This window comes from Aspergillus niger (assembly GCF_000002855.4).
Source record: "Aspergillus niger supercontig An14".
Taxonomy (NCBI): Eukaryota; Fungi; Ascomycota; class Eurotiomycetes; order Eurotiales; family Aspergillaceae; genus Aspergillus; species Aspergillus niger.
In genome coordinates this window covers 1,708,727-1,734,209 of record NT_166529.1, presented here as the reverse complement: position 1 = coordinate 1,734,209, position 25,483 = coordinate 1,708,727, and the positions used below count along the sequence as shown (strand labels likewise).

Below are 25,483 nucleotides of genomic sequence, written 5' to 3'. Positions count from 1 at the left end.
GATCGCTATATTTTTGGTTTTCAATATCTAACAATAACCCTTTCTTAGTCTGCGGAGATGACTGTGTTGCTAGCTGTGAAAGAAAAGCAGAATGTGACCCGGGCTTTGGGTTAAATTGGTCTGAAAATCGTCTTGTCCTCTGAACATATGCTGCTCAAAGTTTGGCTTCTGTGGAACAATGTCAGAATTCTGTGGGAAGAAAACAGTGAAACAGCCCTCTTGCAATAATTCAACGCACACATTAGAGCGTGTTGTTGGATACTATGAGACTTGGAGCACTCGGCGTCGATGCAAACAGTTCTGAGCAAATTCCTTTGGGAGTTACACCCATATCAATGTGGCCCTTGCAGTCATTGACCCGATACGTTCGAGGTTCGACTTCTTTGACTGCAGATATTGAGCTTTTCAAGCGAGTCGCCCGCCTCAAGCAAGAAGATCCTGATCTCAAAGTGTATATCGCTATTGGAGGTTGGAGCTATAATGACCTGGCCCAACTGCAATGACATTTTCCGACCTAGCCGCATCGACATCCAATCAAAACAAGTTCTTCGATTCTCTCACAAAGTTCATGTCCACATATGACTTGGATGGCGTAGACATCGACTGAGAATATCCAGCAGCGGACGATCGAAGTGGTCATCCAGAAGACTTTGACAACTTCCCTAAGTTCTTAAAGAATATCAAAGTGGCACTCAAAAGAACTGGTAGTCGAGATGGTCTTAGTATAACTCTGCCTGCCTCTTTCTGGTACTTGCAACACTTTGACATTGGGACTATGAAGAAAAGTGTGGACTTCTTTAATATCATGACCTATGATCTTTATGGAACTTGGGACAAAGGAAACAAATGAACTGGTGAATTCCTCGACGCGCATACCAATCTCATTGAGATTAAAACTTCTCTGGATCTACTATGGCGAAACAATATTCCACCGGATCAGGTAGTTCTTGGAATAGCATTTTACGGCAGAGCATATACGATTGCCGACCCATCATGTACTAAGCCCTGGGTGCCTTTTTGCGTCCGGGGCGGAGGCTGGAGACTGCAGTCATGAGGTTGGAATTTTGATGAACTCCGAGATTGACGAGGTTATCGCGGGAAAACACCCCAAAATCATATATGATAAAGATGCTGCAGTGAAGATGATTATATGGGATAATAATCAATGGGTATCCTATGATGATATCGACACCTTCAAGCTCAAAGCTGACTTTGCCAGAGGGAAATGCTTAGGAGGCCTTATGGTATGGGCAGTAAGCCATGACCATACCAATGGGACTTACTTTCTTGTCCTGGGAGAAGCAGCCCAACACAAGTTTAAAGCTCTGCCCGACATAATCAAAACAGACAACACAATCAAAATCAAACATGATCAGTGCAAATGGACAAACTGTGGAGACCTCTGCCCAGATGGATGGGTTCTGCTCCGCCGTCATGACGATGATAGACATCATGATGGTGAGTGGATGCTTGATAATGGAGGCTGTATCTTCAAAAATCAGGACCATCGTCTGTGCTGTCCTCCTGATCAAGATGCTCTGACTTGCGGCTGGTATACATTCAACAACGGTGACTGTGAAGGCAAGTGTCCAGACGGTAGTTTTGAACTTGGCGGAACCAACCGTGGATGTTCAACTGCATTTGGTAATTACCAAGCTGCCTGCTGTACGAGTGGTCAAAAGTGTACTGCGCTCTATAATAAATGCGAATGGGGTGCTTCATTCGAATGCGATTCATGGAAATGCCCAGCAGAAAAGACTGATGTTCTTCTTAAGTCATGCAATGGCAATGGAGGATCGGCTTGCGGTGGCGACTGGAGAACCAACCTGAATGAGGAGCGCAAATATTGCTGTAACGGCTCTGATGAAAACATGACTTTCGACGACTGCGAGTGGCTTGACGACTATAGCGAAACAGGATACCAAGCCATTCCTGCTGATGGTGGTAGTGGAAGCGGTGGGAGTGGCTACTGCTTCCCAAGCTGCCCCAAGGACAAAGTACGAGTAGCTATCAAGCACTACAATACTTGTAACAAAAAGACTGGCTCCCGTGCAAAGTGCTGTTCTCCCAACTACACCACGACCCAAAAAAAGGTAGACCCTATGGTAGAGCTTTGGACGGCTGATCTTAAAGATTGGCTGGAAACTCCTACATGCTCTACCGGCTATGGGTACGGCTACGATGATACCTTTAGTGTGGGCTACGGCAAAAGAGGCTTCACAGACATGTTGTCTATGGAATATGCATCTCGGTATGCCGGCTCCTCGGGAACATCTTTGGAGAAATGTCAAGATCCACAATCATTGTTCACAAGTAATTCCATTCTAATTGTTGTGATTGATATCATCTACACCTATTGCATGACGAGCAGGACAAACAAAGCCGTCAAAGAAATCAAGGTGTGGAACGATGTAATTGCCGCTCGGTTCACTTATCTAGCGACTTCCACTCTTATATCATTCTTGAGAGATGTTACAGGTGAATTGTTTTCTGTGAACGCAGAGGATCTTGCAGGTCGCATTATTTGCAACCTAGAGTACTGGAACCAGATAATCAAGGATTGTACATCTCCCAGTACTTTAGATGAAGTCTGCGCTATCAGCGATCTTGACGGTTTTGATGATGAATACTCGATTGACCCTGATACCTACGGAACGAATAGTGCATCAACCAAACGAGCTCTTCACAGTCTGGACAAACGTGATGGAGCTCCCCGGGATTTCACCGTTGATTGCGGTACTGATCCAATTACTTGCCAGCAGCGAATCATGATTATTACATCAGTGGCCTATCCAAATGGTGGCAATGGTGTCAACCTTGCAAATGCCAATGAACTAACAGTGCGATTTGCGGTCGCAAATCAATGTGTATGCACTGATACCTCTATTGATCCTAACGCGCCCAATAATCTTTGGATGTGGGTTAGTAAGTGCTCCCAAATCATGGTGCATCGAATTATTTCCATCGGGCGTTATGGTACATGTATTAACCATTCTACTTCTTCATAGCTGAGCATATTTTCGAGCTTCAATTGATTCCTCGCTCAATTAAAGTTATGGTTACTGGAACTTTACCTGCTGTGCAGGGCTTGCCAGACTTCAGCACTGGGAGCAAACGTATGTCCTGGGACATTGCACAACTACTGAATCAGGATTATTCGACATGGGCCAGCGGTCACACCACAGCAACTGGAACTCCAATTATTCGGATATTCAACAGTCTCGGCTCAAAGATTAACTCCGCTCGATTAGTTAATACTGAAACTCACTTGAACTCGATGAAAGGAAGGGTATGTTACTATGATAAGCCTTCTCTTTGCAATTTTGATGCAGTAAAGAGAAAATTGCTAAATGACTGCATATAGCTGTTCGCAGGGAAGCAGCCGCTTGGTGATGATACTTGGAGGGATCTAAACGTGGCAGATGAGAGAGCTGGACGGGCTGCGATGAATGAAATACGAATGGTACGCGAAGTCTCCTTCAATCATTTATTTATGTGCTAACTTCATTCGTTTAATTCAGGTTATATCTGTGTTTGAGTACTTGAACCAGCAGCTTGTTAACCGTCACCTTGTTGACACATATGGCGGGGCTATTTACGAATTGGGTGTGTTCCAGAAAGCAGTCAACAGTGTGTTCGGCCAAAGAGACTTCAGTGCGCCTAATCTGTTCAGAACTTTCATGATAAATTTCATGCGACGAATGGCTCAGTGGGCCTCCAATTGGCTTAATTCGCGTATTGATGAGCTATATGTCACATGGCAAGCGGTGCAAAATGCAGCTACCCCGGGATTGCACGCATATCAGGTCGCAACAATCTACATGGCTGATCTCATGGAGTTCAGAGAGTTGGTTCGACTAAGAGTAATTTTTGACGAATCAATCTTCGTTTATATGCAGACATCAGGTAGCTAGTTGCTTCAAGTTGGTTTTTAGCTGACAAAAAGGACGGAAGTGGAGTATTTTCCAATGATATGACTAGAAAAGATGGGCGGAAGGAAGAATACATTTTCTACGGATGATCACACATTTTCAATGTTTATGTGATGCTCACTATCTAGTACTATGTACATAAAAATCATCAAGGACACACATGCATCAAATCAATTGTATGGCCATTTGGATTTCTCAAGTCGGGTAATGGCCCAGGAAATTGGCTCCCGCCAATAGCTTGGGTACAACTTGTTAGCATTGACGTAATGGAAATCCTGCCAAATTTCTTTGAGCGAGAGACCATCAGACATGAATTCGTAGAAACGGTAAAAGATCTGGGTGATGCTGATTTTGAGGCGGCCATCATAGCCATCCTCATCTGGCCGCGACAGAGGCCAGTCCGGATCAATTGCCCATATCCATCCATAGTACATATCTGGGCCATATGTGCCACAAGCTGAAAGGGCCTCGTCTGTCAACAAGAAGAACACATTTTTGAGAACACCGGGCTTTAAGTCACCCCTCTCGCGGCGATCACGAAAGTCTCTGGCTGATTGTTAGAAATGTCTTCAATATTATGTAGGAAAACTCACTGCTGTAAATGGCTGATGTTACTCTCATCGGCCTCAAATGGGACAAATTGAGCGAATTTGTGATCGTGTATCTCTTCATATCCCTTGAAACCGAAAGACATCTCAAGGACCTCGGCAAATAGCGCCCTAAACTCATCCAGTCTGGCCATTCCTTTCTGATGGTAAAAGACATAGCCCCAGCTCTTATCATCTTCTCGAACGACAATCCTTCGCACCCAGTCTTGCAGATCTGGGAATGGTTTTCGCTTTTCATGCCTTGCCTCCAAGTCATCATACATTTTCTGAGGAAATACCTCATTCACAGCTTGAACGGCCTGAAGCTCTATTGGTAAAAGAGCTGCTTCTTGTGCCTGTTTCAGCTTATCGTAAAGATCAGGACGCATCTGCGGCCACGCGAATCGATCACCCTTGTCAAGAGTTGGCGTAATGCGGAAATGATCGCGAATCAGACGACATTCCGCGTATGTGAGGGATTGACGGTCCGTAGCTGCCTTTTGAAGCAAGTTTTCAAGTGACATACCCAAGTATTCGGCTGAGTTGGCCTGCATCTCTTCTAAAGGCGGCCATTGCATCAGCTGGTGTTTTTCATCAGGTGAAATTTCCGCTGGATGCTGGATTGCTTTGTCCCAAAGAGGCTCTAATTGAGCAAACTCTTCTAGTGTTTTGGCCATGGTGGGCAGAAAGGGATAGCTTTGCCAACGTCTCCAAGGTTGTTGTACAAGTTCACAGCTGGATTTCCGAGGTTGATCCTATGAAACCAAAGCGTGGAATATATGCGGATGCGACCGGTCTTTATACCCATGCATGGTTTTCAAGCTATTGGCCCTAGTACAACCTTGGAATACGCGACAAACGCAGGTCTCACAGGGTCCACGGGTGTTTTTGCGGAAACGCCAAGGTTTCCGAAAAATACACAGGAGGGTAATTTACATGAATCTTTACACAACCCGCACGGGACGTATTATATCCGCAGTTCACACTACGACATACTATTTGCAGTTTATCTCAGAGGTTTAAACTTGGAAGCTTAGAATTGTCAACGATTCTTCCGTCAGTAGCAGTCGAAAATACTTTAGGATGGTCTCCTTTACATCACTGGTCCTACCGTTTAGAGAACGGAGGATAGAAGCTAGATATAATTAGCAAAATAAGACCGTCCTCCTCGCGGAGAAAGGAGGTATTCGTTAGAAAATTCCTGTCAGAAGGCTGTATGTATCTGTTTAAGCCCTGGTAGTTAAATCAAGACTTATTAGCTATACAACCAGTCCTCAAATATGAATTCAGCTCTGTAGCGAGGAATCAATAATTTAAGTATATGAGCAATGTCTTTTATCATGGGTATATATAAGATCCCAGAAGGCCTTGAACTCCCAGTCACTTTTTTAAAACCTTAGCTCTTGAAGTCCTGTCAAGTGGATCAGCTGTTTGGTAAAGATAAAAGAAATGATACTGGCCTTAAGTGGGATACACAGAATACAAGTTCAAAAGAGGACTGGAACCAGCTTCTAGAGATAAATCACTGATTAAAACCTAACCTGCACCATTTTCTCCTTGCCTAGCTGTCTACAGCACACTCATCTAAGCTGCTGAGGCCACATCACTACAGTCTCAAGATCCAGCCAAGACAGTCTAGATCCACTCTATCATTACCAATCTGGGATAAAAAGACATTCCAGGTATATTGTTAGTCAAAAGATAACAAGAAGCTCTATAAAAATGGACTCGGCTCGTCGATCAGGCTGCTCGAATGTTCCAAAGTAGGGAAGGGGCTATATTTAAAATACGGAAAATGGACACGTCATGAATATAATAATATAAACACAATCTACATATACACAAGACTGATTATAGGACAGAGTCTGTACAGTAGTAGTAAAAGACAAGATAAATAATAATCTACTTTATTCTATTGATATAAAAGTTAATAATTAAATTATCATCTCAGAAAGCTCTCTTGCTATAAATATTTATATATTTAAAGATACTTTAATTAAAGAATTTCATTTCTATTCTATTTAAAGATACTATAATTTCTTAATCTTAATGTAACCATTTGCAGTATTTAAACTAGTACAAAAGCCACCGGTATACAGAGAAAGATGATATGCAGAAACAGAAGATATTTGATTAATTTAAATAATTATATATATTCAATCTAATATATAATATTAAGATTAATATATATGATTTTAAGAATCTTTAAAAGCTTTATTAATTAGTAAGAGCAGAAGAAATAGAGAAGAGAAAGATTTTATATTATAATTACAGTATTTAATAAATTATCTTGAATCCAGAGACAAGGAAAATGTTTGAATGAAAGATGACATAGCAGATAAATATATTTATATATTATTGAATTAATACAACTATTTGATTAGCTAGTTAGTATTATTGTGTCTTATAATCACTATACGGAGTCTCTACTATAATCATTTCGGGACTAAAAGGTGGTATAATAAATTAGTATAAAAGTATATAATAATATCCAAAGTTCTAACAATTATAGATATTAATAAATAGATTATGATTCTGATAAATAATGAATATTTAAATTATCCTAGAAACTTCAGCTGAGGCTGATATTTTCGACGAAGATTCTTTTTAGTATTTTGATCAATAATCTTATAACGCATAGTTCCAGTTTTCCAGCCAATATATTATATCCCAGATCTAGTTTAATCCAGTCTTTTTATGCTAGTTAGTATTACCATTATTTCACTTTTAACTAATTATATACAATTAAGAAAATTAGATAAAACCTGAGAGAAAGTAAATTTGTATCTGGAGATCTGGCTTTATTTTATATATTATAATTATACAGATTCAGCGTGGTTGGGGTAGTTACCATTACCATGATTATCCCTTATAGAGTATACTCTGAGTTCCAAAGTATCTTCGCGACCCGTGGTCAGTATTTCTTACAGCTATAACTCAGCCCTAGGCTTGCTACAAGAAGAAAAGAAATATAATTCTTTAGTAAAGATATATATTATATAAATAAGAAACTATATATATTTAGTAGATCAGGCGGTATATAATTATAAACATGGTTTTCAAGCCAGTAAAACTTCTGCGGGGAACTGGTGAAGAATCCCCACTTCCCGCCTCCAGTTATCCAATCGCTGTCTATTTATCCAAGTGCAGTCTATTTAGCCGAATCTAGTCCATTTAGCCAAGTGCAGTTGTTTAGCCAAGTGCCGTGCCCAGATTGGTGGCTGCACCTGAAACCATAACTATAGAGCTATCTCTGGAAATAGGCTCGAGCTTGTTTAATTATCAAAGGTCATGCGGGAAAATGGACTCAACCGAACCGCTTATTGTGCAGGGGAAAGGGATAAATGGTTATTTCGTAATATAAAAATAGAGATAGAAAAGGCTCGCAGCAACATTAACCAGCGCAGGCTTTTCTTCTAGTTACACATATCCATTCACCAACATTCAGCTCTCTTCAATTATCATGAAGGTCACTGCAGCTTTTGCAAGTCTCTTGCTTACGGCCTTCGCGGCCCCTGCTCCGGAGCCTGTTCTGGTGTCGCGAAGTGCCGGTATCAACTACGTGCAGAACTACAACGGCAACCTTGGTGACTTCACCTACGACGAGAGTACCGGGACATTTTCCATGTACTGGGAGGATGGAGTCAGTTCCGACTTCGTCGTTGGTTTGGGCTGGACCACTGGCTCCTCTAAGTGGGTGACTGTACCCTTTAGGCTAAATCTCTAGGATCTAACGGTTGTCAGATCTATTACCTACTCTGCCCAATACAGCGCTTCTAGCTCCAGCTCCTACCTGGCTGTCTACGGCTGGGTCAACTCTCCTCAGGCCGAATACTACATCGTCGAGGATTACGGTGATTACAACCCTTGCAGCTCGGCCACGAGCCTTGGTACCGTGTACTCTGATGGAAGCACCTACCAAGTCTGCACCGACACTCGGACGAACGCGCCATCTATCACAGGAACAAGCACGTTCACGCAGTACTTCTCCGTTCGTGAAAGTACACGCACATCCGGAACAGTGACTATCGCCAACCATTTCAATTTCTGGGCGCAGCATGGGTTCGGCAATAGCAACTTCAATTATCAGGTCATGGCGGTGGAGGCATGGAACGGTGCTGGCAGTGCCAGTGTCACGATATCTTCTTAAGAGATAAGTGCCTTAGTAGTCAAAAGATACCAAAGCTAAGCTTTTTATCGGGTGACGTGATGATCGGATCCGGGCTCTGGCGGTTCTATCGAGGCCGTATATGGTGTGGCGGGACAGAGCTGTCGGCGGCTGTGTTTTCAATTTCTACAGACAATCAACTCTCATTTTATCCCTCTTGCTTAATCTCGCTGTTTATGTTACGCCTTGAATATCGAATCTCAGAACTTGTGCTGAGACTCGACTCTTCATCAGAAATAGAAAAGTTCCACTTACAACTTACATAGCGCCGGCGCATTGACATCGTAACATGGCTTGGTATTTAGAATTCCCACAGAAACTGCTAGGCCGTTTTAAATGGGCTAGCTTGGTAATGTTTATGTGATGGTTGTCCCATCTGGTTCATTGAGTGATTGCGCTGCATTCGCTAGTACCAACTCACTAATAGAAGATGCCATTAAACGATAAGGAGAAGAGAACGCATTTAAAAGCGCATGTTCAACGACAGTAGAGAAACTCTACTGATTCAGCCTGATATCAAACACTATCTTTCCCCTCGTATGACCCTCATCCAACCTACTAAATGCCGAAAGGAATTGCTCCAACGGCCACACACTATCCACCAACGGACGACATTTTCCATCCTCAATCAGCCGAGTAATCGCCTCCAACTGCCGCGAACTAGGCGCCATGATAAAGAACACATCATTTGCGTTGACCTGACATCCTCGCGGACGAGTACTTCCAGGCGGCGCATAAATGCTCAGTACGGTGCCGTCCTCCTTCACCGTCCACCATGCGTCCTGCAACGCCTGCCGACCAATACAATCGACCACGATGTCGACCTTGCGACGACCGTCTAATTCCGCTCCCCATGATCGAAAGTCCGTTGTCCGGTAGTTTAGTACCTCGCTTGCGCCTAGGGACTTGACTAGCGCGGCGTTCTCTTCGCTCCCACAGGTGCCGACCACTTCAATCCCGAGAAGTCTCGCTAGCTGGACGACCCAGATCCCCACGCCGCCTGATGCAGCGGTGACAAGGATCCGCTTTCCCGCCCATGCCTCTTTAGCAGCTTCAAAGCTTACATCACTCCCATCGGGGGTAGTAGTCGGGACGACACCCGCATGGACGAAGAGAATCTGCCACGCCGTCTGGGCGGAAACAGGCACGGCGGCCGCTTCCACCCAACTCAAGGTCTTCGGCTTCCGGGCCAATTCATCGGTCACTGCTATGGTGTAGTCCCGAGCATTAGCGGACGGACGTAATTGGTGCGGGCGTAGACCTCGTCTCCCGGTTGATACGGGGAGTCTAGTGGTGCAGAGATGACAGTCCCAGCCATATCCGGGCAGGGGACGAGTGCCCGGGAGTTCGGTGGAGGGAAGTTCTTGGGCCATAATAATTCCCCGGAGCAGGGGGAGCAAGCATGCACGCGGATGAGGTGTTCACCTTTTGTTGTATCTGGGGTGGGAAGTGGACTTGTGGTGAGGGTTAGTCCACTTGTGGCGACTTCGGCGGAAGGCTGGAGGAGTTGACGCATTGTTGTGGGCGTCATACTTATTGAATGTGAAGTTGAATGCATGTGAAACTGATAAATTGGAGCAATGAGTAGGTCTTTTCGAAGGCAAGCCGATATATATGCGGGATTGATATGCTGTATGTGAGTCGGGTATTTCGGATATTGCCCTTTTGGGACAGTCCCGGATAGCCTATTGGGATGATGTCACCACATACCAGGAACAGGCCACAACCACCAATATACACATTTTTAGACTCTTCCAGATCAGACGGTTGAATGGAGTAGTAACCAAATAAATACCGCCCTGCAGATCCGGATCGTGTCAGGCAACATCCGAATAGGCTATCGGGCTATCAACAGGGGGGGGCATGTTATTTGGTGTACGAGATGATTCGAAAATGGGAATTATATAATGGCACCAATTTCAGTGTTTATCAATCATTTGGATCAATATCAATAATTACAAACCTTTCAGAGGAATCAAATCCAGGTTATTCTAGACGGCTTTCAGCAAAGTCTATACCTCAAAAATGTCTACCCCCACCGCGAAATTGATCAAGTCCGGCGACATCTGGCAGATCGAAGGGTACTATGCCTACCGCAACAAAGTCAGAAGAGGAGAGTCAACTAACATGATCAGTCGTCCCCGTGAGAACTTCCGAGTTCTCAATGTCTTCCACCCGCCCAACATCCCCGGCAAATCCATGGTCGTCGGAGTGATCGACATGGATCCCAACGGCGCAACACCCTCACACACCCACGGAGGCGCTGCAGTGGTGGCCATGGTGGCCTCAGGAACCGTCCTCAACCAAATGAATTGCGAGGAGCCGATTGTTTCCAAGGCAGGGGATATCTGGTACGAGGCTCCCGGATGTCACCATGTTCGGTCTGAGAACGCTGGGGGTGGGTCAGAGACGGCGCGGTTTTTCGCCGTGTTGATAGTGGACGATGAAGTGATCAGGGATGGGGTGCATAATATCTTTGTACTGGATGTTGAAAAAGCAGAGAAAGAGAGCGCACAGTAAATAGTTACTCCATAGCAGTCAGTGGATAATTTTAAATGTGAATGTTGATTGGCGCGATGCTGTTGGGAGGCTGACGTCAGCAGCCTGACACTCCTCAATCGAATTCCTCCCCTCTTTGGCTCCGTCTTCATTCTCACTGTCTTCGAACATAAGACACACACATGCACTTCCTACAACAACATGAACGTGCTCGAACTCGACCTGGCGGGCTCATTCCACCAGTCCAAACCAGCCCGTCGTGTCGGCCTGGCATGTGCGCCCTGTCGCAAAAAACACCTCCGCTGCGACGCGAGAACCCCCGTATGTGCCCGCTGCATCGCTGACAATAAGCAATGCGTCTATGAGAAGTCGCGTCGAGGCGGACGCCGTCGCAAGCCGTCAGAGTCAGCATCAGGATTGGGATCCGGTGGGAATTCAACAGCATCGTCTGCACTTCTGACTCCGGGTCTCCCTGCCGATCAATTGTGGGTCCCGTCATCGTCACCGGAGTCTGTCATGGTGCCAGCAGTTCAGGCACAGGCCAGGAGCACAACAAGTGGCTCGATGACACATCCTGCACTCTCTGCAACGGCTGAAAATGATGCCTTAAGAACAGATCGGCTGTATAACCTTTACTACACTTTTTTCCATCCCGCGCATCCATGCGTTTTACCATGGCGGTTCCTCAGCCAGCGCCTCGAGACAGAGCGCGAGACAATACAACCGCTCCTTTATGTGATGCAGTATATCGGGGCACACTATGCAGATGACGTTGATGCGTCGCCACTGGCGACAATCTCCGAGTCACGATTAGCTCCTATACGCAGCAAACAAGCCGCTGCGACCGGGTTCGACGTGCAGGCCATGATCCTCTACTCGATTGCAGTGTACTGGTGCGATGAAATAGACCGGGGTGTTAATTTACTCAAAGAAGCCATTCAAATGGCCTTGAATATACAAATGAACAAGAAAGATTATGCTACACATTTTGGCCAGAATGACCCGATGCTAGAAGAAAGCTGGCGTCGCACCTGGTGGCTTGTATACATCACGGATGCCCACGTGGCTGGTAGCACCCATGTCTACCCATTTCGCACGAGCAATATAGACATGAGTGTCGATCTTCCATGCGAAGAGGAAGACTATGAAGCTGGGGTAATTTGCCCTCCGACAACCCTCGAAGTATACGACATCCGGGAATTTCTCCCAGAAGCAGACCGACCCAGCTTCTCCTCTTACGCAGAGCTCATTGGCTTAACCCGTTCAATAGACAAAGCCTTAGCATCCGACTGGTCCAAAAACGCCGCCCTGGTCCACACAATTTGCGAGAATGCCGACATCAGCGTCGCGGCCTGGCACTCGCTACTTCCACCCTGCAAGCGAGACCCGCTACGCAGCGACGGCACCGTCGATGAAATCATGTTCAAATCCAAGTTCATCCTCCACGCATACGCTATAGAGATACATCGTCCATTATCAACCTTGGCGTACAGTTCCGTCGAGTCGACCTGCAAATGCGCACCCCCGGTACCAGCTGAAGACGCCCCAGGATCAGACACCACTCAAATCCAGCTCCACACACTCAAATGTTTGCACGCGATAGACCAACTCGGGCGGCTCATGATACTCCCCGCTAATATCCACGCTCATACCCCATTCATCATCTGCATGATTGCCAACGCCACCATTGCCCATTTAGCCGCCTGTCGGTACGTATTTGCCGGGCCGGACCTCCAGCTTGGTCGTGAGAGAATCCGTCTCAGTATGGGTACTTTAAAGAGGCTGAGTGAACATTGGGGGCAGGGAAAGAGAATTTATCGAGAGATGGGGATTGTTGCGAGGGAGATCCTGTCCCTTGCGGATCGGGAGAAGGGTAGTCATGATCGAGTTGGATTCTCTACGAAAGGTACATTATCAGGCATGCCGAATACACCTGCTGCACTGGAGTTTTCGTCATTCGACATGCATAATATGAACGTGGCAGAGTTCAATTTCTGTGGGTATTTCGATGGGGCTATTGGTGAGGTAGTTGAGCCTGCTTCATTTCTGGTTGTCTGAACGTGAAATTTAGACTCTTTCTGTATCTAATTACCCCTATCGCTTACTCCTCTGTACCTGGGCTTTTAGGAATGGATAATTCGTCCCACGACTTCTCATTTTGCTGTGTGTACCTATACATACTTTGATTTACCGTCCCGACCGTATTTGCATTCAGGATCCCGCTACTTTACTAGTGAGGATGCTCGAAGTGTACCTAGTAAGTCTCTGATATTGTCATGGTGGGTAAGCAAGTCAGACATATAAGGAATTCGGCCAAACCCTCATATCCTTGAGAGGAGGGATTCTTCACAGTAGTCAGCATTCTGGCCACTATCAATGCTATGCTAAGAAATCGGCCCTATACAAACTGCGGGAACCATAATGGAATTGTATATGTGATGCCCCGCCCCCAGTGGATTACGCCAACCAAAACACTACCAGACTGTTCTTTTGAATGGCAAGCTTCCCTGTTAGCTAATCCCTGACAAGATAAGACCCCTGGTTTATGCAATCATGAAATCTGAGGAAAGAACGACACAAAACTCACATAAGCCAGTAAAGTAGATCTTGGTACCCTTCCTGGCTAGCAGATCGTTTCTGTCCACTGTACCTAGTAGTACCTATATAACGCTATCGTGCCCTTCAGCCGACCTTCAGCGCTTCCGCCACCGCTTCTCTTGAATATTTTTACGTTTATGTAACTTCCCAGTTAGGGCCAAAAGAAAGGCTTTTTATCAGAGCCCAATAGAGTGTGACGATTGGAACGTATCCGGGAAGACTAATTTGATGATTTGAACAAACAGAGCCGGGTAAGGATGATGACAGAAGGCAACCCAACATCGCCTACCAAACGGTTTTCTCCTCTTTTCAATTTCCAGTCTTGACACCTTTGTTGAATACACTGGTAGTATTCCAAATTGTCAATTTCTCTCGCAACAATATGGCTGTAGAATTGAGAAGGTATAATCCTCATTTACTGCGTCTTAGTAATTGATTGGTTTCAACGTCGCTGTATCATAGCCTAGCATGAAGGGTTATGTTGACCCACGTTCTATGCATTGTTCGTACATACATCTCCGTCTGCTAATCATGTAGACGCGACATATCCTTTTTGGTCTAGTGGTTAGCGCATCGACATGTACTGTATACGTTATTGGGTCTCGCCATAGCACATGTTATACCTAATTCGGAGAGACAGATGGTCAACTAATATAGTGGCATTCGACGAGGCAATTTCAGCATTAGGAAAGAAGAGGCGTGCCAGGGCCAGGAATCCAACCAGGCATCAGGTATCCCCACACATGCATCGTCACGGCACACAACTGCGGCTATTCGACTTTTCCGGCGCTGTGGATGGCGGGCGGGATTTCTCCCAAAAGGGAAATAGTACCGCTCCCGGCAGGTCCGTCGTGACGTTGAAGGTTTCGCATTGTTTCTAGACTTGGAGAAGCCGTAGAAATAATGGAAAATTCAGAAGACTGGAATAAAATGCATCATATAAATAGTCACCTCCCACTCAATTCAATTCAATTCTTCCTATGCAGGCTGCGTCACTCATCAATTTATCGCTTTGAGTTGAACAATCTTTTAAATTCTTGTCCGATCCAAGCATAACACCATGGTCAAAGTCACATGGCAAAGTCCGCATGGTCTGCGGTGTTCCCTGAAAGCCCCGGTCTCATTCTCCGGTAGAGGTCTAGCAACAACGTCCCAAGCACCTCGTAAAGAGGGCGACATCTCCTCTGTCTTTGTGTCTCTCTCCGGCGCGAAGGAGAAGGCATTGCCCCCAAGGTTTGCCGACCAAAAGAAACGCCTTATTGCAGGCCGTGAAGAAGCTGTCAAGAAGAGCTGGGATCGCCTGCTGCACAGGCTCCGCGAGGAGGTACGGACTATCGAACGAATGGGATCGGACGTTGTTCCTACCATCGATTTCAAGGACATCAAAACAGCTTCCAAGGACTTTCGAAGAGAACTTAGGAAACGTGGTGTTGCCGTTGTTCGAGGAGTAATTCCCGAAGCTGAAGCTAGACGCTATAAGGAGGAAATTGAGGAATATGTGCGCGCGAACCCGCAGACTAGAGGCGAGTCAATCAATGCCATCGTGCTCACGGACACTCTTTGCTAATGCCGTGCAGCTTTCCCACCCACCGATCCGCAGGTGTTTGAGCTTTACTGGTCACAGTCCCAGATGAAGGCTCGCATGCACCCCAACATGCTCGAAACCCAGCGGTTCCTCATGAGTTTCTGGCATTCGAAGAACTCTGACGCTCTGGTGTCTCCATCACATCCTCTTACATACGCCGATCGCCTGCGTATTCGCCAGCCTGGCGATGCTGGATTTGCATTGGGTCCTCATGTGGATGGTGGTAGTGTTGAGCGTTGGGAAGATAATGGCTATGATTTGGGAAACGTTTATAAGGCGATCTGGGAGGGTAGATGGGAAGATTATGACCCTTGGGAGGCAAGTTGCCGTATTCCAGCTGTCTCTGACCTTTACAACGGTGCTGGAGCGTGTTCCATGTTCCGCATGTTTCAGGGCTGGCTGAGCATGTCGCACACTGGCCCCAAAGAGGGGACCCTGTTGGTGAACCCCCTACTTTCTATGGCCACCTCTTACTTCCTTCTGCGGCCGTTCTTTGAGCCCATATATTCGCCTCCTGCTGGCACCTCGCGCCTTGCTCTAGACACCTATCTAGATCCCACCAACTGGCGACTCGAGACAGAGACATCAAGCAAGCTGGAGGGCGCTACCCCAGGTTATTCCCAGGAACTGACCGATGTTTTGCACCCACACTTGCGACTCGATCAAACCATGGTCCACATCCCCCAAATTGCCCCGGGTGACTATGTTGCCTGGCACAGTGATGGTATTCATGCCGTCGACAAAGTGCATCAGGGACAAGGCGACTCTAGCGTCATGTATATTCCGGCTTGTCCTGTAACGGAGGAAAATGCAGCCTACGTTCAGCGCCAACGCAAGGAGTTCATCGCCGGTACCCCTCCTCCTGATTTCCCTGGCGGTGAGGGCGAAAGCAACTTTGTTGGGCGCACGACCGAGGACAGCCTTCGCCACTCTCAGACTGTGAATGCGTTGCGTTCCCTTGGGCTAGCTGCATTTGATACACAGGAGATTGGCATCAAGCTTGGTCAAAAGTTGGTTCTGGAGCGAGCCAACCAAGTCCTTGGGTTCTGAGCTTTCTTCATGGAGGCTTTCAACGATTTGTCGTATACATACTTCAGTGTCAGCATTTAATTAAGATATTCTTTCTCAATGGATTTTCTCACTCGTATGTTTTCAAAAGCGTTCAATGTGTTACATGCTCCTCAATTTCTAATCGGAGCTTTTTGGAAATGGCATGAGGATCAGATGAGGCAAATGCCAGGCATAATATGGAACGCAGGTTACAGAGGCAGCCTTCAGTGAGGCGGGGCGCAGTAAAATCTTTCGTAATTTAGTGATAAGCATACTAGAAGCAGATAGATTAGGCAAGACTGTTCTTGGGTAAAGTACATCCTTTTATACTTAAAGATAGTTTACCAAGTGTCACTGCTAGACATTAGTCAATGCTCATATCTGGTTCGCTGATTCGCAGAGATTGGATGAACTAGCATGCCTTCAGTTCACCGGCTGACCAAAAACATCTACCCGACAGCAGGATTCTGATAATCTGTTGCCTAAGCGCTCACCGAGCCACCAACTAAGGCATTAAACTCAAAAATTCGGACAAAAATACCGCATTTCTTCTTCACGTATAGCTTAAGCTCCAGCTCGTCTGATTTCCCCTGCAATTATCACTCGTTGTATTAGAGCGAGGTGGCAGATCATGAGCTGATAAGCATTCCGGACGAATGAGATTCAGCATAAGCAGTCAGTATGAGGGATTTGATTTCGAATGGAAAGGGTGCGAAAGACCGCCTGTTTACGTCGTTAAATGGAGCAGATCTGGTGCGTGGGGAATGAATATATGCACCAACTAACTAGCGAAATGTTCATTAGAGGTCCAGACAAGTGGACTAATTTCCGAATCGAGGAGAACTTCACACCCTTCACAACTACGACTATCATACGAGGGCAGTATGGAATAATACAGTTATCGGCGGGAGCAACCTCGATTTCTCTACAGCAATGCCTTGCAGGTTATGCTTAGATTTGCCCTTTGAAGACCAATAATCTCGAATCCGCCCCAAGTTTACATTCAAACCCCCGGTCTCCCCTCTGGCCCCTCAGAATAGTGGACCGTAGACAGTTTTCACGTAACCAGAGTTTGCCAGCGGCAATGAACTGTTCGTGAGCCAGTATCCTACAATCACCGTCTGGAATATAGTGGTTGAATGTCTCGTATTCGACGGCTGGAGCAGTGAGACCGGCCGGAACCCTCTTTGCATCAGTTCGCCACCAACCCTTTGTCCCGGAGTCCGTGTACGAGCGGGTGGGTCAACACAACAGGACAAGTCTTGCTTTTGCTCGGAGTCGTCAACTCATGCGGAACATGGCTTCTAGTCCCAAGAAGTAAGATTGGTCCACCAGCCCAAGGTTGGGCGAGATGATTTGGAAATGGGCAATTGATTTTGGGCCCCATAACACCATTTACGATGGCCGAGTACAGCTAGCCAAATCCTTCTTTACATATTGCATTCGATTCAATATGATGCATCTACCAAAAGCTATACTCTGGAATACACGGCCAGGTAAAATTGAGTCTGGTTTTAATAAGAAGATAAATTGCACCCAAGATCGAGTGACCGAAGACGACTTTGTTTGATTGGGGAGTTGCTGGAAACAAGGAAACAAGATGAAGGCAACTCAGGCGAGCCCTACTAACAATTTCACCTCCGTCGCCAACCAAGCCTTGCGAGTGAGGACCATTCTAGAGTTACTGAACCGTCTTTCCTCCGCATCTCCGCATTCGCATCTCCGCAATAATAATTCCTGGGGCCGTCGGACGCTATTACTAAAAGGGCGGCGGCAAGACGTATTAGGGAGAACCGCCTTTCCCCACTGTCGGAAACTTGCCAAATTGGGAAACGCGCATTGGCCTTGACTGGGGCCAGGGAAAGAGCTGCCAAGCATGGATACAAGTATAAATCTGCAAGGCAGAGACTATCATGTCTATTTATCCTCCAAGTACAATCTTTCGATTTGCTGTCCACACTCTCCACATAACACCGCAGACCCCGTATCCCACCATGATCAAAACGGTGTCTCCGAAATGTCTGAATTGCCCTACATTCCGCGCAGGGAAATGTGCAGGAACAGCCAAGCGTCTCGTGGCAACTGACACATCGCCAATTACTCGTAAAGATAAAAAAGAGGGTGATATCTCTTCCGTGTTCACATCTTTCTCTGGCAGAAAAAGTGCGCCTCTGCCCGAACAATTTCGGGATCTAAAGCGTAACTTGACTACGGGGTTTGAGGACCAAATTCAGAAGTCATGGGATGAGCTTGTCGAGGTCCTCAAAGTACGGACTGAAGAAGTCGCCACTAAGCGCGAGAATGTGCGTTCACTCCAGGTTCCATGTTTGTCGTTAGTTACATACTGACAGGAGTAGATTATTCCTCAACTGAACTTTTCCGACATTCGAGCTGGCAATGTATCTCCGGCGGACATTGCTGCCATTCGACGAACTGGTGTTGCTGTTGTTCGTGGCGTTGTGGACAAAGATGTCACTGAAAAGCTTCTTTCGGATGTTCGCCAGTATCTAACTTCCCGACCTTTCAAAGGATTCCCATCTACTTCAGACAAGAAGGTGACTGTTACTTATCAATGCCGATTAATCCAAAGCTGACTTTGAACAAGGTGATCTATGAATCATATTGGAGTCCCTCCCAAGTGAAAGCAAGGTCACATCCTAATATGCTTGCAACACAATCGTGGATGAATCAGTTATATACTGCAGATGCCAAACAAAAGAGTAATCCAACACTGCAACTAATTGGAAATAATACCGAACTTAGCTAATCTAATCTAGTTGACTTATCAGTTCCACTCAGTTACTGTGACCGAGTCCAAATTCGCCCCCCTGGCGACAAGCTCTTTGGACTTCCACCTCACGTTGACGGTGGAGGTGTGGAGAGGTGGGAGGACCGCGCTTATAATCATACCTACCGCAAAGTTTTCCAAGGCAAGGTAGGAGAGGACCAGCTTTGTTGCTCTAGCAGCGCTCACAACTAACACCACCGCAGTGGCAGGAGTACGACCCGTGGGATCTGACTGGCCGTCTTGATGCCAACATGAACATGTATGATGCGCCAGGCGGTTGTTCAGTCTTCCGTACCTTCCAAAGCTGGCTCGGGCTGTCTCGCCATGGACCCCAGCAAGGTTAGCCAATCCTGGTCCGATTACTCGCTCCGTACTAATGCGTCGTTTTACTAGGCACTTTGGTCGTTCACCCAATTCTGCAACCTACTACTGCTTACTGGATGCTTCGACCCTTCTTCAAGCCTACTCGAAAGGACTCCCTGGATGGATGGAAGTTTTCTCTTGACGATGATGAGGGGGATGTTTTCCTGCATGGGGCCAATCCTGGAACTGCTCAAGAACACACCCCTACCCTCCACCCCCACCTGAGACTCGGCGAAACTATGATCCCCTATCCCACGGTTGAGCCGGGTGATACTGGTAAGACTGACAACGAGCCAATGAACTGGACGAAGCTAACCCGGATGTGAAAACAGTGTTCTGGAGTGCTGATACCATCCACGGCACGGAAATGGAAAACACAGGGGACATTGATGCTTGTGTTTTCTACATTCCTTCGGTTCCATTAACCCCCAACAACATGGTAGGATGATTGTCCACATAATAACGTATGTGCTGTTGACATTGACACTAACCTCACATAGCAATACGTCAAGCAACAACGCGAGGCTTTCTTGAAGGGGGTCCCTCCACCGGACTTCCCGGGTGGATTGGGAGAGTCCCAGTTCTCGGATAGAGCAACAATTGCTGATATTCAATCCGAAGCCGGTAAAGTGGCAATGGGCCTTAGTGCCATCAAGCTCGATGGTAAGGATGAAAATTCCAAGAAGCTGGGACAGGACATGAACGCAATGTTGGGATTTTGAGGGCGGCTATGTGGGAGATACAACTTTGCGCAATATAAATAACGTACTTCACCAGCTTCATTCCTGACAAGCAATGATTTTGCATGCAAATTATGCCATGGCTGCCTTCCACTGTGCTGCAGTAGCGATCCTAACCACCGTAGACTGGGTAACTTTATCACATCTGTAAACTTACACATGACATCATCGTTTTATCTCTATAGGATTGTAATTCATAGTAGGTAACATTCATTCGGGTAAATAGACAGATGATACTCATGCTATCCTAGGTCTGAACTCAATCACCGGCCCATTAACAGCCGTGGTTACCCCAGCCTTGAAGTTGTACTCACACCTGGTACCTGAATTACAACCACATGCGTTCTTTGAAAGGCGCAGGTCATACCTCCATAACACCCTTGCTATTGTTAAATTCAGTTCTGCCCAGGCAAGTCTCCATGCCACACACTTTCTCGGCCCAACACTGAATGGAACAAATGCCATTTGCATCTTCTGCTGGCCGGCTGCATTACCATCAAGCCACCTTGCTGGCTCAAATCTATCGGGATTGTAGAAATATGTTTTGTTGCGATGTATGGTATAGGCAGATACACCGACGGTTGTCCCTGCCGGTACATATATGCCATCGACTTCCATGCCACCGGAGAGAACAGTTCGGGGTAGAAGATTAGGTGCAGGGGGAGTAAGCCGCATCGCTTCATTGATACAGGCGTGGAGGACAGAGCAATCCGGAGACGAAAGCACAGAAGATGTTGTTATTGATGATTCTGTCGGGAACGCCATTCGGATGACACGTATCAAGTGCGCCAGGATATTCGCATCATGAAGGATGTAGTTCAAGGTGGCAGAAATAGCAGTAGCTGTTGTATCAGAACCTAGGACACCTCAGCATAATGAAATAAGTGGACGGCGAAAACTGGAGGTTTCTAGGCCGCGTAGCTTCTCTGCAGAAGATGGTTCTACATACCTGCAACGAGCAAGAGCATTGACTCAAGGCCTAGATCTTTTCGAGTGAACTGTAATCCAGTCTTTTTATCTCTTGCATTCATCATTGCATTAAAGATGTCTTTCTGCTCATCATAGTTTCCAATCTGCATTCGTGCAGCCGCCTGAGAGCGGGTCCACCTTGCCGCAGCTAGTATTTCTCTGTACTTTTGGGTTAGTAGAACTAAGTCAAGCCTCAATTTTATAAAACAAGGTTGGAAAAGGCCCTAAAGCATCTGTTAGAGATATTATGTCTTTGAAAAAGGAAGCACTAAAGGAACATACTATTAGACTTCGCTGGGATATTTTCCGAACTACAGATGGGAACCAACGCATTTGAGGTGAATTCAACATGTCAAGATCGTTGCCGTAACTTAAATCAGTGATTACGTCGAAGGCTAGCCAGTCGCACATCTGCGACATATTCTTGGGAGAACTCCACCCTGATTCAGGTTCGCTATCTGTAGTAAGGATGTCGAGAAAGCTGGAAATATTTCCTTGGATACGATCCTCCATCTCCTTAATATTCTGGTCCGAAAATGCTTGCGTCAATATGCGACGCCTAAAGGTGTGGATGTTCTTAGGAATCGCAGTGAGGGTATTTGGGGTATATCGACTCGGGCTCATTGATGCGTAACCATCCGACTTCTGAACATTGGCTCTGACTGCGTAGATATCGCTCACAGCCTTTGAGGTATTGAAGGATAGGGAATTGGGCCCGAAGCGTACGATCTCGCCTAATTCAAAGTGCGACCAGGTTACTCTGGGTTCCACAATGCAAAGACTCACATCACTTACCATATTTCTCATGCCATTCATAGTCCTTTGTGTGTAGGTCACCTCGCCATGCATAGAATGCTGCGTACCAATCGGTGAAAGCCCCCAGCCAAGGCCCGGGAAACCTAGCCAGCGGATGGAAGTAGAGTCGATATGTGACAAGTGAGAACACCTGCTTAGTCAGAAGATATTGGGATAGGCAGGTCGTTATGACCTACGTAGCAGAAGAGTGCTATCACGCCCAGTGATATAAGATAAAGCGCCATGATTCCTTTATGGAATACCCGATTCCCTTAGGCACAAGGTATTTGACACCGCAAAAGAAGGACGCGCTCATGAGAGGAGCCAGGTGAAAGCTGTAAGCCATCATGCGAAGGGTGAAAGGTCATTCATATGATGAACCGCGACTCAGGGAACCCGCAATCGACACCCTATGGAACCGTTGGCGGAGATGCAGATTTTGCATGGTGTAAACAATCGCAGTAGTTCGGTGGTTTGAATTTACACGAGTCAAGAACTACCTCAGTCAAGCCTGGAATATGCATCCACTGCCCACGTTTAGTTCGAGGAGTTGATTGCGCGGTGGAGCATTGATGGATGCATCACATCATGCTAATGTGCCGTATCGGGAAAGCAATCGAACAGATCAATCAGCTTCGCTGTACTTCGTAGCTGAGCTGTGGAGCCTTAGCTGAGGATTTGGTGTGGAAAAGTGTGGAGTGCGCTAAAGAACAACGGGAAGAGTCGGGCGAAATGGGCGGTAGAGGATATTTTGCAGTGGGAGATTCAGAGCGAGAGGTTTAGCAGGGATGTATAGCATCTGGAAATATCCCAGCATTCGTTCGCACCGTCGTCGTGCCATGGCTGTGTTGAATGCCTGGGACCAAAACTACTTACAACGCTGGAGGGGTTTGTTGATTCGAATGTCCGCGCGGACCATATCTTCGGTAACCACTGGTCCCAGAGGTTCGTCACAGCCCATGTGGATCCGATCTTCACCCGATCTTGTCTGGCGGGGGTGCAAAGTTCCCACCGCAGTCAAGAGTCCACCACATATCTATTGCCCGTGAATTGAAGTGGGTAAATGAGGAAAACCAGACTTTTCAGGATCGGCTATCCGATTTATTATCCGAGCTTGGGTTTTCGGTAGAGGCTATTCTCGCATCAAGGTGTCTTATACAGCCAGCCACCCAGATAGCGCGCAGATGGTAGTTATATAGCATACTTCACAATCTGATGCTTGCATCGCAGCAGGAACATTAGCTGAATCTTTCGGGCAAGATGGCATATCCTTATCTTATCACAGACCATGTTATGGATGCACAATTCATGAGAGAATATCCTCGAGCCACAGCCAGCCAAGATACTCCGCTAAAACTCTGCATCAAACAATATACCCCCATAGACAACCCTGATCCTAAGAATGGTGACCTTACAATTGTTGCTGCGCACGGTACTGGCTTTGCTAAGGTAAAGTGCCGGGCTCTGGTCATGCCGGAATAACTACTGAGATGTCTACAGGAACTCTATGAGCCCCTGTGGGAAGACCTTTATGCCAGGAGCAAAAAGGAAGGATTTAAGATTGGCTCGATTTGGATTGCCGATGCCACCAATCAAGGTGTCAGCGGTATCATTAACGAAGCCGGTTTGGGTAATGACCGTGAGTGAGAGGACCTGATATTTTCAAGGGCGTTGGTGGGTGGCTAACTCGAAGCAGCGTCGGCGTTCGATCATAGTCGGGACCTACTTCTCCTGATGAATCATTTCCGTCACAAGATGACCCGGCCCATTATGGGAGTCGGGCATAGTTTGGGTGCAACACAACTGTTAGTTTTTACACCAATCCCAGGGTGCGATGGCTTCTAATGCGAGCACCAACAGCGTTTTTCTTTCTTTGATGCATCCCCGGATACTCCAATCCCTTATGCTCATCGAGCCTTACATTATCGAGAAAAACACTGACGCAGACGCTCCGCTTCTTGTTCACCTCACCAAGCACAAGCGAGATGTTTGGCCTTCACGGGCCGCAGCAGAAGAGAAAGCTCGGCAATATTTGCGGTCGTGGATCCGCGGGTCCTCGAACGCTGGTTCCAGTGGGGCTATCGGGAACTTCCTACGGCCCTCTATCCCAAGGCCGGCGCGCATGACTCGGAGACGCCAGTTACTTTGACCACAACCAAATTCCAGGAGGCAATGATCTATGCCCGTGCGAACCCAAACCGGCATAAGGAACTGGGGCTACAGACTGAAAACAATGGCGAGCGTCTTCCAGAGCCCCCTCATGATCCGCTGTTCTTTCCTGACGTGATGGCCGGCTTGCCACCTGGCCAACAGGCATACCGGCCTGAACCCATTGTGGCTGGAAAATTGCTGCCACGTCTTCGCCCTTCCGCGCTATTTCTTAGTGGTTCATCGAGCCCGTTATTTAAATCCGGACTTCATACTACCATGGCAGAAAGAACTGGGGGTAGTATTGGAGGAAGTGGAGGTGTGCGGTACGGTCGCGTCCGACATTTGTGGGTTGAGGGTGCTGGTCATGCGCTGCCTCTGGAGAAAGTGGATTTGACCGCCAGCACGTTAGGAGAATGGATACGGACAGAAATAGAGCGATGGAGCACTGATGAGCGTCGCATTGCTGCAGGATGGGAAGATTTGTCGCCGGGAGAGAGGTCTCGGTTCACCAAGGAGTGGGAGAGAGTGATGGCAGAGTCATTGGCCTTCCTGCGCAATACAAAAGGTGCTAAATTATAGTCCTTTCACTGTCCACGCCGTGATGAGCAACGATTCAGGCAACTCTACATTCTGATTCTAGTCAGCGCAAGTCTATGGGACTTTGACATGCACTGTATATATAATTGACTTAGATAAGAGATTTCCCATGTCCACTTAGCCTTTGAAAATTTGCTTTAGTGGGTGGAGCCAGAATACCTCGTCGACAAGGTGCAGCCCAATCTATATATTGCTGATTGAATGGTAGCCCAATGTTACACAATGGTGATCTCCATCATGCAATTTTATGCTGCTTAGGGGCCTCGGCCAGAGCTAAGTTAACATTCCTTATAGGCTGTCGGTGTTGCTTTTGTCAAATATATCATTTGTGCTATTATAATTCTTCACATGCTATTTCATATAAGGTAAGTAATCTATCACCTAATCTTTTCATATTCATCTCCAAACCTTGCTTGTAATGCCCCCCTTGTCGAACGATGCCATATCCTTTCTTCCATATCATCATCTCATGTAACACCTTCAGAGCGGCACCATCGTAATTTGGAAATGGGGATTGGTTGGTCAGATTCCCGCCAAGTATACATGCTCTGTCCCACAAAATGCCTGAAATAGGACCTCTGCGGAAGCCGGGTACTTCTCTCTCCAACTAGGCGCTTACATGAGCGGTCGCTATTGGATCTAATGCGATCTACATAGGAAG

The 25,483-nt window shown here is 46.6% G+C and overlaps 11 protein-coding genes across 11 annotated transcripts; 8 read left to right on the top strand and 3 right to left on the bottom strand.

The window, feature by feature from the left end:
• On the top strand, positions 1-3,008 carry An14g07420 (uncharacterized protein; the record flags this gene model as incomplete). The annotated part of the gene is given in 1 exon segment (XM_059744410.1): positions 1-3,008. A coding segment is annotated over 1 exon segment (3,008 nt), but the record flags the coding sequence as incomplete, so codon positions are not given.
• A 1,094-nt stretch (positions 3,009-4,102) lies between these two features.
• An14g07400 (uncharacterized protein) lies at positions 4,103-5,196 on the bottom strand (the record flags this gene model as incomplete). Its single annotated transcript, XM_059744409.1, has 3 exons — positions 4,103-4,478; positions 4,526-5,012; positions 5,046-5,196. The coding sequence occupies 3 exons, from the start codon at positions 5,194-5,196 to the stop codon at positions 4,103-4,105; spliced, it is 1,014 nt and encodes a 337-aa protein (XP_059604726.1).
• A 2,786-nt stretch (positions 5,197-7,982) lies between these two features.
• On the top strand, positions 7,983-8,669 carry An14g07390 (uncharacterized protein; the record flags this gene model as incomplete). Its single annotated transcript, XM_001401324.1, has 2 exons — positions 7,983-8,212; positions 8,264-8,669. 2 exons carry the CDS (start codon positions 7,983-7,985, stop codon positions 8,667-8,669), a joined length of 636 nt encoding a protein of 211 aa, XP_001401361.1.
• A 515-nt stretch (positions 8,670-9,184) lies between these two features.
• An14g07380 (uncharacterized protein) lies at positions 9,185-10,203 on the bottom strand (the record flags this gene model as incomplete). The annotated part of the gene is made up of 2 exons (XM_059744407.1): positions 9,185-9,891; positions 9,924-10,203. The coding sequence occupies 2 exons, from the start codon at positions 10,201-10,203 to the stop codon at positions 9,185-9,187; spliced, it is 987 nt and encodes a 328-aa protein (XP_059604725.1).
• A 509-nt stretch (positions 10,204-10,712) lies between these two features.
• On the top strand, positions 10,713-11,207 carry An14g07370 (uncharacterized protein; the record flags this gene model as incomplete). The annotated part of the gene is made up of 1 exon (XM_059744406.1): positions 10,713-11,207. The coding sequence occupies one exon, from the start codon at positions 10,713-10,715 to the stop codon at positions 11,205-11,207; it is 495 nt and encodes a 164-aa protein (XP_059604724.1).
• Positions 11,208-11,387: 180 nt separating this feature from the next.
• An14g07360 (uncharacterized protein) lies at positions 11,388-13,244 on the top strand (the record flags this gene model as incomplete). Its single annotated transcript, XM_001401321.1, has 1 exon — positions 11,388-13,244. The coding sequence occupies one exon, from the start codon at positions 11,388-11,390 to the stop codon at positions 13,242-13,244; it is 1,857 nt and encodes a 618-aa protein (XP_001401358.1).
• A 1,600-nt stretch (positions 13,245-14,844) lies between these two features.
• An14g07350 (uncharacterized protein) lies at positions 14,845-16,419 on the top strand (the record flags this gene model as incomplete). The annotated part of the gene is made up of 4 exons (XM_059744405.1): positions 14,845-14,947; positions 15,050-15,327; positions 15,382-15,857; positions 15,960-16,419. The coding sequence occupies 4 exons, from the start codon at positions 14,845-14,847 to the stop codon at positions 16,417-16,419; spliced, it is 1,317 nt and encodes a 438-aa protein (XP_059604723.1).
• Positions 16,420-16,515: 96 nt separating this feature from the next.
• Positions 16,516-18,390, top strand: An14g07340 (hypothetical protein; the record flags this gene model as incomplete). The annotated part of the gene is made up of 6 exons (XM_059744404.1): positions 16,516-16,627; positions 17,056-17,172; positions 17,232-17,363; positions 17,586-17,736; positions 17,998-18,099; positions 18,186-18,390. 6 exons carry the CDS (start codon positions 16,516-16,518, stop codon positions 18,388-18,390), a joined length of 819 nt encoding a protein of 272 aa, XP_059604722.1.
• A 23-nt stretch (positions 18,391-18,413) lies between these two features.
• An14g07330 (uncharacterized protein) lies at positions 18,414-20,292 on the top strand (the record flags this gene model as incomplete). The annotated part of the gene is made up of 8 exons (XM_001401318.1): positions 18,414-18,722; positions 18,777-18,974; positions 19,025-19,139; positions 19,197-19,354; positions 19,411-19,546; positions 19,601-19,846; positions 19,903-20,009; positions 20,071-20,292. The coding sequence occupies 8 exons, from the start codon at positions 18,414-18,416 to the stop codon at positions 20,290-20,292; spliced, it is 1,491 nt and encodes a 496-aa protein (XP_001401355.1).
• Positions 20,293-20,382: 90 nt separating this feature from the next.
• Positions 20,383-22,420, bottom strand: An14g07320 (uncharacterized protein; the record flags this gene model as incomplete). The annotated part of the gene is made up of 6 exons (XM_059744403.1): positions 20,383-20,436; positions 20,468-20,489; positions 20,678-21,167; positions 21,260-21,503; positions 21,562-22,225; positions 22,338-22,420. 6 exons carry the CDS (start codon positions 22,418-22,420, stop codon positions 20,383-20,385), a joined length of 1,557 nt encoding a protein of 518 aa, XP_059604721.1.
• A 1,409-nt stretch (positions 22,421-23,829) lies between these two features.
• Positions 23,830-24,804, top strand: An14g07310 (uncharacterized protein; the record flags this gene model as incomplete). The annotated part of the gene is made up of 2 exons (XM_059744402.1): positions 23,830-23,879; positions 24,021-24,804. The coding sequence occupies 2 exons, from the start codon at positions 23,830-23,832 to the stop codon at positions 24,802-24,804; spliced, it is 834 nt and encodes a 277-aa protein (XP_059604720.1).
• Between the last annotated feature and the right edge of the window lie 679 nt (positions 24,805-25,483).